This window comes from Micrasema longulum, unplaced genomic scaffold (assembly GCF_059751315.1).
Source record: "Micrasema longulum isolate JH-2025_06_02 unplaced genomic scaffold, ASM5975131v1 h1tg000850l, whole genome shotgun sequence".
Taxonomy (NCBI): domain Eukaryota; kingdom Metazoa; phylum Arthropoda; class Insecta; order Trichoptera; family Brachycentridae; genus Micrasema; species Micrasema longulum.
Window position 1 is genome coordinate 127,723 of NW_028278042.1, and position 16,919 is coordinate 144,641.

General features: G+C 35.3%; 2 protein-coding genes across 6 annotated transcripts in view; one reads left to right on the forward strand and one right to left on the reverse strand.

Moving 5' to 3' along the window:
• Nucleotides 1-16,919, reverse strand: part of LOC148278627 (translational regulator orb2-like) — a 273,697-nt gene that overhangs the window by 91,044 nt on the left and 165,734 nt on the right. The window lies entirely within an intron of this gene.
• The window catches only part of LOC148278628 (cytotoxic granule associated RNA binding protein TIA1), a 106,756-nt gene that overhangs the window by 85,267 nt on the left and 4,570 nt on the right, over nt 1-16,919 (forward strand). For 2 of the 4 annotated variants that reach the window (XM_088231125.1, XM_088231126.1), the window contains exons 6-9: nt 1,409-1,589; nt 7,280-7,409; nt 11,671-11,858; nt 13,176-13,281. In XM_088231125.1, coding sequence (XP_088087251.1) covers nt 1,409-1,589; nt 7,280-7,409; nt 11,671-11,858; nt 13,176-13,281 — 605 coding nt within the window. Of the gene's footprint in view, nt 1-1,408; nt 1,590-7,279; nt 7,410-11,670; nt 11,863-13,175; nt 13,282-16,569; nt 16,603-16,919 lie in introns of those variants that run through there. The other 2 variants (XM_088231123.1, XM_088231127.1) reach the window with 2 other exon arrangements.

Consider the following 16,919-nt stretch of genomic DNA (forward strand, 5'->3'; position numbering starts at 1 on the left):
CTTCTCGCTACTATCCGTGGCCCTGTTATAGGTCCTGTTGGATATACAGATCTTGTGGCTTCCAAAAAGAATTTCAATGTTTTTGAAAAGTTTTGTAATCATTTCGCGAAATTGATCGTGTCCAATCAATTTAATCCCAGTCAGTGAAGAATTCACTTCCCTCTTTTCTCAATCCAATGAAGTACATACTATGTACTTCTGGATTACTTTCTTTCAGCACAAAGATGCTAAGGCTACCAGATTACAGAGAGCTCCTTCGGGCAGCTTTTCTCGTTTGACAACCGCCGAGGAGACTTATGTCCTCAGATGCGGTGTGCGGTATGTGGTGGGCAAGCTGTAATATTAAAAAAATATCTTGTTTTGTAATTTTGAAATAACTCCGCCTGCTACGTCACTAACTCTCTTCAGAGAGTTGTCGTGACATTTAAAAAGAGAAACCCGTGCGTATGAAAACACGCTAAACATGACTTCCCGGAAACCGGAAAATATATTTAATTACATCATTGATTGGCTAGTCTAAACAACTTTTTATTAAAGCTTGCGACGTTTTAATTAGGCAGAATGGTGAATTTTTCACAGTGAGTAAAGCGGCCTCTTAAACTTGCTAATGTTGGATCGTAAGCCCTGTTAATACTTAGAATTCCATCACTGAGAACTCTTTACAACTCCTTGGTGCGAAGTAGACTCGAGAGTGGCTCGATGATTTGGGGGCCACATGAACTGAAGTACTCTCTTATGATTGAGAAAATCCAAAAGAAGTTTCTGAGATATCTCTACATGAGAGAGTGCGGGTATTATCCTTGGCCCTATCCAACCGAGTCTCTCCATGGTATGCTCGGCTACAACAATTTAGAGACTAGAAGGAATGTGTATTTGACTACACATTTTTATCGATTGTTGCGCGGTATTGTCGATAATCATGAGATTATGATGAGCATTGGTTTGTATGTTCCTGATAATTACCTAAGACAGCGTCAGCATAGATTGTTTCATATTCCGATATACAGGAGCACCCTGCCGTTGGAAGGGCTATCGCTATGCAGAACAACGTCGCTCTGGATGTTGATCTGTTCCATGTATCCGAAGGGGTTTTCCCGAGCAGGATTCTCCTACTACTTTGACATGAATCTCTTTCGTGTATTTTTTTTATTTTTATAATATGTACGTATTAAATGTATGTTTGTAATGTATCTGTTATATTTCAATAAATAAATTGAATTGAATTGAATCACTCCTTCTCAAATATATTTTGCCTCTCTGTTGCAACAAATTGAGGTATTCGCTCCATTCAGTTTACGAATGCAGTGCCCTTTGCAACATCGATTGTGGACAGAGGTACGATGACGATGATGATTTATTTATTTTTTAATTTCCATATTTCTAAATTGTGCATAATTTTTTTTTCTAGCCAACTCCAAACCTCTTACGTTCGACGAAGTCTACAATCAATCATCCCCTACGAACTGTACCGTGTACTGTGGCGGTCTCACCAACGGCCTTAGCGAGGACTTGATGCAGAAGACGTTCCAGCCATTCGGCACCATACAAGAGATAAGAGTCTTCAAGGATAAGGGATACGCCTTCGTCAGGTACGTTCTCCTGTGCCGTGATTATGAACGTTATCCTTCATCTGCACATATTCTTCTGAGACACCTATTCTCAAATTTCAGTATTTTCCTATTTTAGGCCTTAGTGAAGGCCTTGGGCGTCGTTTGGTTTTTACTGATTAAATATTAAATTTCCAGACAACCTTCATGCTGTTGAATGTGGCGCCTGCTTTTCCTAGCCACACTCCCAGTTCTTTTTAAAGCAATTATTTTCCGTAACATATAATCACAGGTATTTGAAACTCGACCCTTTTGATGACTTGGTTTATCAGTCAGGGGATTTTTGGCATCAGGACATGAAGTGTTACACAGTACATGGGTTTTTGCTATATGGATTTTTAACCCATGCATGCGGGAGTACCTATTTAGCTTATCTACAGTGACCCGAAGACCCCCGATTGAATTGTCAATTATAACCGTATCATCGGCATACTCTAGTTCGCAGAGTTTTCGGAAGGGGAAGATGGATATTCCTCGACCTAGTGGAATTGCAGTCCATAATAATTATAAAAAGGAACGGTGCAAGGACGCAACCTTGACGAACTCCAGTGGTGACCTCAAGCCAATCTGTGACAACATCCTTGATGCTGATTCGGCGTGAATATTACTTTCATTTAAACTTAAAATTTATAATCTTCATGCTTTGGTGAATCGTCTAAAAAGAATTTACTTTTTGCTTATGAAATAAATTTGCGGTAGCGGACAGTAAATTAATTTCTCCAAACAGACAATGTGAGCTAGTGGACTCTGCAGTCAACAATTTATTGGGGATGAATTCAACAGCATTGACTAACCTGGTAGTGAGTCTTCCTCCTTGTCGGCAATCAGCTCACGCTATCATGCAAACTGGTATTCATGAAGACTGCAAGCACAATTTCGTCTGGAGGCGAAGGCTGATGATGAAAGGCAATGGATGATGATATGTTTGCGGCGTTGTGCGAGTTTAGGCAAAGTTTTAAAAACTTACACGGTGAAAAATAGAATGCTTTTTTCAATTCAGTACATAAACCGTCGAAAAAATAAGCGGAACAAACAGTGTCACAAAACCCATAATGTCCTATCAGGCGTAGAAACCTCACAAAACTAAAATTAGGCAGTATCTACTTCAATGTGACATTTCTGGCTAAAATACAACAAAACGAATTATTGGCTCAGCCACAATTTTGTTTGTCTTAACAGTCTACGGACTTATTCAAATGATTTAGAAAACGGTCTCACCAAAACATCACACTTACAATTAGACTCTCAGACTATGCAGTTACCATACAGAATTTAGTGCGCTGGTTGCATACGACAACTTTTACTATCTCTGCTGATGTGGCTGATCAGCTAGATCACCTGGAATGCAAGAGTTATGCTGTGTCTTATACATAAGCCAAGAGATTATGTATTTCACCCTCTGAGGGAAACGTAGCCAGTGTAATTCCCAAATGTTGTGGTGATATCTTTAGTAAATAAATTTAATTTGCAAGGTAAAATCACATTATTAATTTATAAATTAATTGCAAAAAAAATTAATACATACTTAATAACAGGGAATCTATATAAAACCAATTAATGTAAAATAAAAAAGGAGTGTTCTCTGTTTAGGATAGTCTCCATCTAACATGACTCAGCCTGTTCGAAGATGGAGATTTTCTATCTTTAGAGCATAAGTAGTCCTATACTAATAAAACAATAACATAAAAAAGAAAAACTAAAACTACTTAACTATAAATGCCTAGCTAATCAAATATAAGAAATAAAAAATCGTTATTATACAAATATAAAGTATTTATATATGTGCCAAAAATACATGTTACTTAAACATAAATAATATAGTATAATATTTAATTAAACAAATATAAAGCAATGAAATACATAAAAATATAAATAATATGTGTACTAATTATATAAAGTACTACGTTTTTTGATTAACATATATTTTTTTTTAATCTCTCGCTACACTATTTATATGTGCAGTTATTTTTATTTTAAAATTTGTTTTACATTTGGAGTCTTTTATATTTGGCAATAAATTATTCAATATTTTTGGATCAATTACATTGTCTTACTTTTTAATACAATGTAATTGCTCCAAAAATATTATTAATATTATTATAAACCAATATTAAATGTAGGAATTGAACCCGGTAGGTACCTTAGGGTAGAAGCTAGTCCAAAATACTTTTCTCAAGTTTTGGTTCTATGTATATCACACATAAAATTTTACATTTCAGCGACCTGACAGAGAAAAACCCTTGCGAAACCCCCTAGCCTAAAATGTTTTAAAAATACATTAAAATTACTTCAGTTCCTAAGCCTACGAAGCAGTGCGGATTTTTGCTGAATTAATAACAAAATGATTCTCATGCGAACTCCGAATTACACGTTTCAAAAATTACGGAATATGAAATAATTTCAGGCTCTGAAAACTTTTTCAGGCCTGAAATTCGCCACTGCGACCAAATATTTGTTCAAGCTGGTTTTCCTTCCATTGTTCTTACTTTCGAGTCTCGGTTACATAACAGGGAGTTACTTCGCTCGAATTTAACCGGGGTAACGATCGTGTATACGAAAGATCGTATTTCAATATTGTTGAATGGGAAAACCAAAGTTCTACATATTTATAGTTTAGCTATCAGCGTGGTTTGAGGTCGTCAAGACTACATCCTCGTATCATTCCTTTTATAATCTTTATCGACTTCATCCTGAGGAAGTCAATTCTACTTGATCGGGGAATATTTATCTTCTCGTTATTCAGTCAGGAATCTTCGCGTCACGGTAGATTGGCTAAATATGTACTCTGCATACATGGTATCAAAAACCAATATTGCAAAAACCCATGTAGGTACTGTTTGTGCCTTGATGCCCAAAATTCCCTGACTGTCAAACCGAAAGGGTCAAGAGTTCCAAGTGCCTGGGAGTCTGGCAGATTTAAAAAAAAGGTGGTGCCGCTAGGAAATCGGGCGCCGCATTCAACAATTATAAAAAAATTAAAAAGACTACAATGTTTCAGTGTGTCCAAATGCTTGCAGACTCGCTGGATTTCCTTCCTAGGGAGTTATTCATATTTAAATTTATTTCAACAGAGAGGGAAAACATTTTTGAGAAGGGAATATGGAAGTCTAGGCATTTACAGGGCTTATTACCTGTCATTGGCTGGTTTAAGTGGCCACTTTACTCACTGTGTAATATTCACAATTCTGTCCATGTTTGAACATCCACATTTCCTCAACGCTTTCATCTGTTGACTTTTGTGAAGTAAACAGGGTGAAACCTTTATCACGTGGGTGAGATTCATCCGGCCGCAATGCATTTGTTACATACACATTCATTTGCTAATTACACATGAAATGTGATTTCATCCTATTTCTTTAAGATCCTAGCAGTATTTTTACACTTTAAAAGAACATACACGGCATGGTTGAATTCAAATCAGGAGTTGCGTACTGAGCGACGTCTACAAAGAAACTAATGGGTCAAAACGTAAACCTACTAATTTATGAGTAGTTTTGTCGCCTTTTGGTTGATGTGCGTATGCGGTTTCTGGACTATTCATAACTCTATGCCGGAGATGTGTGTCAAAAATCTGACATAGCCAAACGATTGATTCGTATTCGCGTTCGTTTCGGCTATTCAAATTATTTACGAACGAAACTTCAACTACAGAGCGTGCTGAGACAATTGAGGATCTCATTGTGTATTCACCGCTAGAAATGAGTTCTGTTTGACTTTTACAGATATTCGAGTACAAAATCATTTGACGGTTAAATATTTTTCAAAAGTCAACAGTAATAGGTACTCACGTCTTTTCATGTAGCGTTAAATATTTAAATCGGTTTTAAAAAAGTCAGAAACATTATTAAGGCTGTAGTCTGGTAGAACGAACGCAAAATTAGGAAATCATACGATTTTGCCGTTTTAAAACGAATGCCTTTTTTTAATTGCGCAATAATAAAAAAAATAAAAAAACATGAATTAAATAAAAACTTCTTAATAAATTGAGTTTTTCTACTGACATTTCTTGGTGGAACTGCATTTTAATTATAATAATAAAAATACTTTATAGTTTAATTCCACTTTTATTTATAAATTGATATATATGGAATATATTTTACACCAGTTTTTATCATATACATTCAAACAAAACTTATATTTTTATAATTGATATTACCTTATACTTAAATGATTTTAATTTAAATTCTTTTATTTACATAATTATATAAAATCATGATTTACAGCCCCTGCTTGCACTTGTATATAACATAGAAGTTTGTTTAGTCTCCCACCAGTCTGACGATGTCGGTCACGACGAAACCCGGTCACTGGTAAAAAATTAATAAAAAATAAAAAAATAAAAGTGGTTTTTTTTTTATTTTATATATTTCGAATACAAACAGATGTACAGGTTAAATGAATATTTTAAAAAAAAAACTATATAAAATGTATACATAGTAGGGCCTGCCATCCAATTATATGTATTCACTAAATAATACTGTAACAAAGCGACGACGGCTTGAAGTTTAAACTATATAAATAATAAATATACTATATATTGAAATAAGATACATTTTTTTTTATTTTATTTTATTTATTTCTTAAGTTAGCTTATATTAAAACTAATATAAACTATTTTGTACATTTACATCATCTATATATATTTACATTTCCTTACAGTAACTTATACATTTATTTTTAAATTCTTTCAGACACTTTTCATTCTTCATACATTCAGGCATCTCATCATACCTTTTTAAACCCTTATACATCAAACAATTTTGCGACTCAGCTCTTTTCAATAATGGTAGTCTTATTTTATCATTTTGTCTAGTAGCATATTCATGACAATTTTTGTTTAAGACAACTTTATCCTTAAAATATTTTGGTAATTTATCGTGAAAAAATTTATGTATAAATATCAACATATTAAATTTAAGTCTCCTTCTTACAGATAACCATTTTAGTTCATCTCTCATTTTTTTTACATTGCTATATTTATTTTTCTTAAGAACTATTCTCATCGCTTTATTTTGTAAAATTTCTAGTTTATTTAAATTTCCTTCGTTTGCTATATGGACAGAACAAGGAGATAGTGGAAAGGAAAAGAAGAAAATTGATAAGGAGGAACAAGGAACTGAACATTTCGTACTAATTAAGATATTTTTATTTTTTCATGTTATCAAAAAACAAAATATTTGTATTTTTTACAGGAAAAGAAGTCAATTAAAGTAAAATTCCACCCTAAACTATGAGAAGCGAAGCGAGTTAAAGTGGAAAGAAAAGAACTACTACTACTACCACCATCACGCCATTTCCCCGTAGGGGTAGGCAGAGAGAATGGACCACCACACACGTCTATCCTGGCATACATCCTAGCTTCTTCCACATTCACACATCTTGTCATACATGCCCTTCGGTTCTGTCTGCTTTTGACATGACCAGACTGAAGATTTTGGTTTATCTGATCATGCCACGTCTTCCTTGGTCGTTCTCGTCTCACGTTGCCGTTCGTTTTGCCATATATACTTGTTTTACCATTATTTCGTCGTCCATTCGTTCTATGTGACCAAACCCTTTCTTATAAAAAAATCTACTAAATAATCAAAACCAGATCATATTTCGTCATGAAAGTGGTGACCCCGACGTGATAGACATACATCCATAATTATTTTTTAAAAATTATGTTTAAGGTTCTCGACCAAAGAAAGCGCAACCCATGCCATTGTTGCAGTCCATAATGCTGACATCAACGGCCAGGCGGTCAAATGCTCCTGGGGTAAAGAATCAGGCGACCCCAACAACGCTCAAACCCAAGGACAGGTATAAATCAAAAACATCTTATTCATTTTTTTGGCTGTTATTGTTAATTTTTAAGTCAATAGTCAGAAATATTTTGTAATATCAAAATTGAAGGCATAATTTAATCTTAAATTTAAGAAAAATACCACGATGCCAGTCCTTGTTCAGGGCAGCTGCCAATAAAGTAAGAATCGCAACGATGATTTCCAACCTCCATCGGGGAGAAGAACCAAAAAAAGGCGGCCTCCGTGGTGTAGTGGTCAAGACGCCTGACTTACGCACGGAAGGTTCCGGGTTCGATTCCCGGTGAGAACACAAAAATTAAAAATGTGATGTTTCTCATGCCTGGGTGCTCTGTAATGTAATTCACCACTGTAATTAGGCCTTCTGGCCTGTTGTTGTGCAAAAAAATGTAAAATCTCTTAATACCCATACACAATTCCTCTTTCTTCTCTAACTCATATAGTGTCCATGCGGCTCGACTGTGGAATCATCTCCCATCCACCATCAAAGATGTTACTACATTATCTCTGTTTAAATCACGTCTGAAGAAACATCTCCTTTCTCTTCCTTAATCTCTCCTCCTTTCCTTTTTCCTCTTTCTGCTTTTTCCCCTTTTCCCATTGAGTAATAGTTTTGATTTAAGGTAATTTATAAACAAATACGTTTATTTCTATTTTTATATATCTTTAGCTTTTTAATCTTTTTTTTCTATTAAATATGTTTTGTAACTTGAATTATAAAAAAACTTTTTTTTTATTGGTTGGTTGGAAGAAATTGCCATCTGGCAATAAGCCCGCCAATGTACAAATAACATTATGTACAAAAAGTTAAATAAATAAATAAAAAATGTAAAATGTAAATGTAAGAAGAAGAATATTTAGTTAGCCTTCTTTGTTTATTTTTAAATGTAAAAATATTTAAAAAAAAAAATATAATGCTAAGTATCCTCGGCACGGGTAACCCCAAAGAGGTCACATTATTTTTATTATTAATCATCATTTGTAAGACAAAAAATATGAATAAATAAAAATAAAAAAAAATGCACTTCATCATTAATATTGTTAAAATCCAGATCCAATTGCATTAAAAAAATCAAAATATTAGCGTTTTTATGATTTACTACTTTTTTCTTCAAGTCCTATAAACGAGTTAGAAAACGGCAAACTAGCCAATTAAATAGTGTATTGGTTGCACAAAAATCCATCATTAAAATAATACTCAGAGTCCCGATACAGACATCTACTGAAGAAATATTCCATAAATCACAACTTATGACACAAAAACAATTATACGCTGAAACAATACTCACTTATAGATTCAAAAACTACTCTTACTCAAATGAAAGACATAACCCCCACAATACATCACATACAAATAATATAATCACTAGATCCTCAACACATAAACAACTTAAACAAATACAAACTAATACCACTTTCGGACAAAGGGAATTTGAGTATTATTCAATTAAAACCTATAACCTACTTCCACTATCTATTAAAGCAATTAGTAATGAGAAAATGTTTAAAAAGGCTATAAAAAAATGGATAGTGGAGCTAGGTAGAAGTAAAATGGATTGTCTCATTCGCCCATACCAATGCTGAATCAACTGCTCCACAACTGTATAGCTTATGTTAGGTTTTTGTTGTTTTCATTGTGTGTTTTGTAATATAAATAATATAGATGTACATAAATACCTTGTTTTTAAAACTGTCTGAATATTTGTTAATTATGTTTGTTTTTTAAGTTAGTCTTCTTTGTTTATTCTCAAATGTAATTGAAAAAAACTAAATTGTTAAGTGTCCTCGGCACGGGAAACCCCAGTGAGGTCACATTATTATTATTATTAATTTTAGTTTGTAAGCGAAAAATATGAATAAATAAAAAATAAAAAAAATATATATATAATTTCCTTAATTTTTATCAGACTAGCCTTAACCTGACGTCATTAAATAAGGTGTAAGGCACTCGACACATATTTTAAAGCTCACTAATTATAGAATTGGCAACCTCGCATTCCCTCCATTCAGTAGCTGGAGTGAAAAGACTGACGTATTGATAGCTTGCTTTGTTTTAGTAGTGCCTTGCGCGCCGGCTGAGATAGATGGGTTCAAGAATCTTCGAACCTATATCACAGCATGGACTATCTCTCCTTTCTAGTAATAAGAAAACCCTTTTAATACCAATTCACCACACTATTTTTTGTCTCCTCTGTCACAGTAGTTGCTGCTTGACTGTGGAATAATTTATCCACTAATGTCAAAGACGCCCCTTTTTTATTTACATTTAAATCCACATCGAAATGTGACTCTCAAATATTCGGGTTTTTCCTTTTTCCTTATTCTTTTTGTCCCGTTCCTTCTCCACTCTTCATAGTATAGTGTAGATTTTTAGATAATTTTAGTTTCAAATTTAGAATATGTCCACGTTTATCTTATTTTCTTAAACTGAACTGGAAGACATAAATTGACTTAAGGCAATATGCCCGGCTTTATATGTTTGTGGTATTAGATTATTATTAATTGTTATAATCATTATTTTTACCATCTGGCAGTCTGTAGCACTAACTATGCACAACACTCTTTCCTCTATCGTTCTTGCTCTAACAATAATAAAAAATAAATTAAAACTCCTTATTTCTGGCTGCGATATTATTACTATTATTATAAATAACTTATAAAGCGCCATTTTCGAAACAAAATACCTCAACGGCGCTTTACATAGTGATTCTTTTAAATTTGTAATTTAATTAAAACAATTTATTTTGTCGTCACATGCTACGGATTTATTCAAATGATTTAGAGAACAAGTGGGTGTTAAGTTTTTTCCGAAACATCACTTCGCTTTCACAGCCTCGCACCTCTGCTGGGAGAGCATTCCATGCCATAGTGCCTGCGACCGCAAATGCGCGTTCTCTAAATTTAGTGCGCTGTTTGCGTAGAGGTATAATAACTTTTCCTCTCGCCGTAGACTTAGCTGATCTAAGCGTTAGACGCCTGTCAGCTAGTTCATCTGGAATGCATAGTTCCCTTAGATATTCCGGAGCAGAGTTGTGCAGTGACTTATACATAAGCCAACAGAGTTTGTATTCGACCCTCTGTGGAAAATGTAGCCAGTGTAGTTCCTGAAGTAGTGGAGTGATAGGACTGAACTTAGAGATTCCGAAAATAAGTCTCGCTGCGGCATTCAATACAGATTAATGGCGAGTCATTTTGTTCATTGGTAGACCTGCATAGATACCATTACACTAATCGACTCTAGACACTACAAACGCATTTATTAATTGACGGGCGGCATCAACCGGCAAATTTTTGCGTATGCATTTAATTTGTCTCAGCTGGTAGAAGCATGAACTTATCGTTCTACTAATTTGAGCGTCAAGAGAAAGGTCAGAATTAACTAAAACTCCCAGTAGTTTAACGCTGGGTAAAGCGGTATTCCCTACATTGGGTAGGGCCGTATCCTGGATCAAATTCTGTCGTCTGGCTGAAGCGACCCATAGTTGTTCAGTTTTTGATGGGTTTAATGTTAGTCTGTTTTCAGCCATCCAGTTTCCTATTTTCTCGATGCATCCGTCAATTAAACTGACAAGCACACTTCTCTCCCCTGGTTTGCAATAAAAATAAATCTATAATAAAGCGATACGATCCCACTTACTATTTAATGATGCTCACACTTACACACACCTGAACACTGACTCCTAAACTAATACACATAAACACACATCTACACTTACTCTCATACAAATACAAATAAACACACCCATTTGATGTAACACAATTTAATAATATGTATGATTCTTATTTAGAAACTTTGCTGGTCTGTCTTTAAACTGTATTTTTTTAAATTTTACTTTATCATTATCGGACTGTTTGTTTCTTTAAAATAAATAATAAATAAATATAAAATAAACTGGTAAACCAATTTGTATCCAAATATAAACCATATACATGTGAGTTAAACGTCCATGACGTCCACACGCGCCAAATTATTTTACCAAACATCTAGAGCGTCGACTGAAGAAGCAACTAAGCATTTTTTTAAACACAAAACATTGAGCCTCAATATTGTTTCTTCTATCCATCTCCAACTGGGGTGGGAGCTCCATACCCCAACAACTAACAAAATCCTACAGTGGTGACCCCGGCGTGATATTCTGCCGTGATACCAGGGAGGATTATAAGCAAACTTAATAATACTGCAACTCGCATCCATATTTTTTTTTACGTTCGCTGATTTTTCCACTGTAATTATTCTTCGAATTTTTTATCTTTGCAAGGCTCTTGGCAGTGCTGCGTACGGCGCATTCAGCCCGCTGTATGGAAACCAGGTAGGATACTGGTTTCCAGGAGCTGCAGCCAGCCCTTACCAGCTTCCTCCTCCCACGCCAGGATTCCCCATAGCCCCCATACAAGGAGTGCAAGGTTATTCCTACCAGGGTCAGTATGCGGGCTACCAGTTCATGGGGTGAGTCTTTTATTTATTTTACTGGTGTTAACTGTTAACTGGCGTCCTTGCCCCTTTAAACCCATGTTGATTTTAGTTTATTCCACCAATCTCGCGTTTTTGCGGAAATGACCTTCAATGTACCTTCCTTTAGCCGAGGTGCAAATGTCCCATTGAGTGGAAATATATGAAAATACCATTTTGAACAAATGAGTGTTTCCAGCGGGGAATTCCAATTATCCAAATTATCCAACTACACTACACACACACAAAAGAGAAATTGCTCTGATCAAATGGCGTACTTGTTTTTAATATTAAATCATTTAAGTTACAGGAAAACCTCGGACGAGCATTCTGCTGATATCTACTCTTGTAACCGCATAACCAAAAATATGTCAAACACTCTTTTTTTAATTGTCTAATGTCCAGTACCTTCATGCAATGTAATAATGTCTGCTATGTAATAATGATATTTTCATCGTTTCTTTTTTTTTTAAAAGTATGTAAATTACCTGGCGTTTTCCAACCCCCAGGGAGAATCGTACTGCTGGTCTCGAAATTTTGATACTACCAAGTCACGAATGGCAATTCTAATCGCAATATGGCACTGTTGTGAGGGTTTCAGCTAAACACCATCATGTCTTTATAGATAGCATTATATAACTCCCTATCGACGACGCCCAGCGTTATGATTTCTGATGTGGCGGGCAACACCAACAGCCGTGAGGTTGGCAGGTCCGAACCCTGCGTTAGCCCGCAACGCGTAGTCCGCTGCAATGTCAGCCTGGACGAGGCTAATAAACACCGCACATCGAAAGTACTCGACATTTCATCTTGACAGCTCGTGTTGCCTGGCCACGAGTTCTCCGCCAGTGCTCGCTGACACCAACAGCCGCGAGGTTGGCAGGTCCGAACCCTGCTTTGGTGCTGCCCGCCACACTGGTTATAGACTGCCTGGTCTTCGTTTTCCTTGTGGCACAGAGAAAGTTAGGCGTTTTACGGGGTTTTTAGACATCCATTCTAATTATATGGCCAGCACACCTCAAACGCCTCATCTTATTACATCGGGCGCTCCGTAGATTTTGAAAAGCTCTTTATTGTAGCGACGACGCAAATCGTTGTTTTCTCTCTCAGGGCCATCGACAACTCTGAGGATTCCTTTTTCAAAAGCTGCAACGGTTCCCTTTTATATTTTTTGTCATAACCCAGGTTTTGGAGGCATGTATCAGGATTGGTTTAATCAGAGTTTTGCACGGTACTTTTTCTCGATATTGATCACCGTGCCTTTTAAGAATTTATAAACGTTGTTCTAACATGTAACATGTTTTTGTGACGTAGGATGGGAGGCTGGAACGGAATGCCCAGTGCTCAACCCCCTCCACAGCTGCCACCGACCATCCCTCAAGCTCCCGGAATGGTTGCTTACCCAGTTCAACAATTCCAGGTTTGTATATTCCAATGATTGTAACTTTAAATATCTTTAATACTTAATTTGTAACTTGTACAAAAACCAATGATCATTAAAAAAAGTTTTTTTATTTATTAGCATATTGCCAGCAATTTTTTCAAAAGAGGTATGTAAGATATTCAATTTATTGCAACAGAGAAGGAAAACTTTTTTGGAAAGGGAGCCTACAATACGTTTATATACCACTGATTTTTCCAAATTAAACGGTTTGAGTACGAAGGCAGAAATTACTTTAAAGTATATTTGCGTCGCTTCGATATTTTTAATTATAATTAGAAAAAACGTGAGAAATCTTCCAAAAATACTTATGACATGTCATCTCAATGCCTTATTGTACAATTTAATATTTTTTTCATAAAAAAAAACTCAGAACAAGCCCAAAAAGCGACTTTTAAACTGGGTCTGTAAGTACCCACTTTGCTACTCTTGTTATTTTTTTGACCATCGGGTTTTACGTGTTAACGTCGCTTCTGTTTGTTTTTGTCCGACAGACCAAAACGCAAATCGGCAGAAATAGGACTTCAAATTTGTCTTACGAAATAGGCGCAAAAAATGTCCACAAATTGAGTCAAAATTAATTCGAAAAACCCCTAAACAAAAAACAAACCATCCCGCCGTTTCTCCGTAGGGGTAGGCAGAGAGGACAGAACGCCATATCACTCTGTCTTTGCATACAGACCTCGCTTCCTTTACATTAATATGAGGCTAAAAGTATGACCAAAGTGAGAAAGGTTTTTTTTCTAGACAATATGAGATTCTTGTTTTCAATGTTATGGATTTGGTGATCCAGATTGTCAACACAGTTGTCTCTAAAGCACCTTTTCTCCGTTTTTAATGTTTTTTTACTTGAAATAGTGAGTAAATACGAAAATCTTCGCTGCATCATAAGATTAGTTTAATACGAAAATAAATTTGGCTGTCAGAAGAAATTTTAATTGTTGTACTGCTGATTTTTGGCTCTTTTAAATTATGAGTTTGCCGACCACTGTTCTATAGTGTTGATACGTAGGTGGATTATTACATATATTTATTTATTCAAACAAAAACATACATATTACAAAAAATACAATAATAACGTATCCCAAACTCTGTGAGGCCAAAAGCCTTGCGTTGAGTTGGGATAGAACGTTATGGAATGTGGAAGCACGGACATAATTTAATCAAAGCATCATTAAAAATTAAATATTATCACATAAACAAACATATATTTCAAAGGGCATCTGGACAATACGCTTAATAGTCTCCTGTAATGGTCTCTTCCTTTGGACAAAGTCCAGACTTGTACACTCCTGAAAATGTCTTTCGTTTTGGAGAATTCAGGACATTGAACACTATTGGAGCCACAAAAGAGAAATTCCTCAGAGCAAACGTCGTAGGTGTTTTTGGAATTAACTAATTCAAAATACAGGAAAACTTCGTACAAGCATTTTGCTGGGATCTACTCTTGTAGCCGCATGACCCGAAATGTGTCAATGACTCTTTTTAAAAATATTGTCTAATGTCCAGTACCTTCATGAATTGGAACATGTCTCAGGTGGGAAAATGGGAGGACAACGCAGCATCACTCTTAGTATTATTTTTTCTACGTTTATTAAGGGGTTCGTGAAAGACGCAGTGCAACCTCCCCAGCCCACTATACCAGAGATTGCCACTGACTAGAAAAGAGCAAAATACACAGTTCTGAGAGTGCCAATGTCCAAAATGTTCCTAAGTGAGCAGAATACATGACACAGTTCTCTTAATCTGGAAACCAGCGATTGGACCTTAACCCCCCCATTGTCAATTTTTGTCAATAATTATTCCGAGATATTTTATGTACTCAACTAGTTTTAAAATCTAGCGTAAACAATCTGATTTAATTTCCAGATTAAGATGGAATTCAGGTGAAGATCTGTTTCCAATACTAAAAGTAGTATATATGGTTTTACACACATTCAGAGTAAGTAAATTATTGTCTAGCCAGGTTTTCACCGCTTTTGTGAAGGGCATAACCAACAACCGTGAGTTTGGCAAAGCCGAACACCGCTTTGGCCCGCAACGCGTAATCCAATGCAACGTCAGCTCGGACAAGTTATTAAACGTCTTGCATCGGAAGAATATGCTTATTTCATCTTGGAATTTTGTGTTGCTCGTCCACCAGCTCCTTGCTATAGTAAAGTAAATGTTTAAAAATGCGGATTTATAATCGTCGGGTCACCATTTGTATGGATGGGTGCGCGTGAATTGATTTAATGTTAAATGAGAAAGATGGATTACAATTGAAATTATTTATTGAGTAGATACACACGGGTAACATCTTTACAATTTTGGACAGAAGGAATTTACAATAGCGAACACTGGCGAGGAGCTGGTGGATGGGCGACACGAAATGCCAAGATGAATTGTGCATATTCTTCCGATGGACGATATTTAGTAACTTGTCCGAGCTGGCGTTGTATCGAATTACGCGTTGCGGGCCAAAGCGGTGTTTGGCACTGCCAACCTCACGGCTGTTGGTGGTGTCCTCCACTCTCTCATACCACAATTTACTTTTTTGAATACAGAGTTTTATTCCCTAGCTTCAAACAACAAAACCGTGTTATCGGCAAACATTGACGGCATAGTTTTGGTGACGGCCAGCCAACTTTGAGATTGGCTAATGTAAACTGTATGTGTTTATAAAGTGTTTGAATAAATAAATAAATGTGGTTGTCTTGAAAATTACGGGGCTCATGATTACGGGTCACGTTTTCCCTCTCTGTTGCAATAAATGTACATCTAAATAACTCTTGGAGGAAACCCAGCCTGTCTTAAAACACTTGGACATAATCAAAATATTGTTGATTGAACTAACTAATATAAGAAAAAGGTACTTTAGGCGTTGCATGGCGGGTGAAATAATTTAAATAAAGGTTTTAGCTAATTTACGTAATAAATGTCAACAGACGAAAGAGTTGAGGAAGTTTGAACAAAGGCAGAATGGCAAATGTTACACAACGCCACTTTAGCCAACAAATGACAGGTCATAAGGCCTGTGAATGCCTAGACTTCCGTATTACTTAAAAAAAAAAAACTTATTTATTTAAGATAAAAAATTTATACCAATAAAATTGCATTAAAAAATAATACTCTCTTGGTATATTAACAACAAGAAATGTATACAACAAGATTATGTTGTGGAAAATTTTTCAAAATGAAAATTTGGGATTTAGCTGTTTTTACAACTTTAAGTTCATTGGGCAGTTTTGATCATTTTAGTAAAAAAGAAACCCGCCTTTGTTTTAGGTAAATCAAGTTACAATCCCAAATGATTATAAGGTATAATTAAAAAAAACTATTATGTAAATTTTTTTAATTAGTTAGTGTTTTTTTTTTTGGTGGAATTTAATTTGATTTATAAATTTCAATTTCAATCTTACGACATGTTGATGCTTAAAGCGCGTGACGTAGAAAAAATAGACACATTATTTCCTTTCGAGACTCGTCTCATATTTAGCAAAAATCGCATCACCCTCAACAATTCGAAAAAACGGAAGAATTAGATCATCAACGTGAGAGAGAGATAATTAAAAAAATATAAGAAAAAATAAAAAAAATAATATTTTTTTATTTGTTATTGAACTTCGCCAATATTT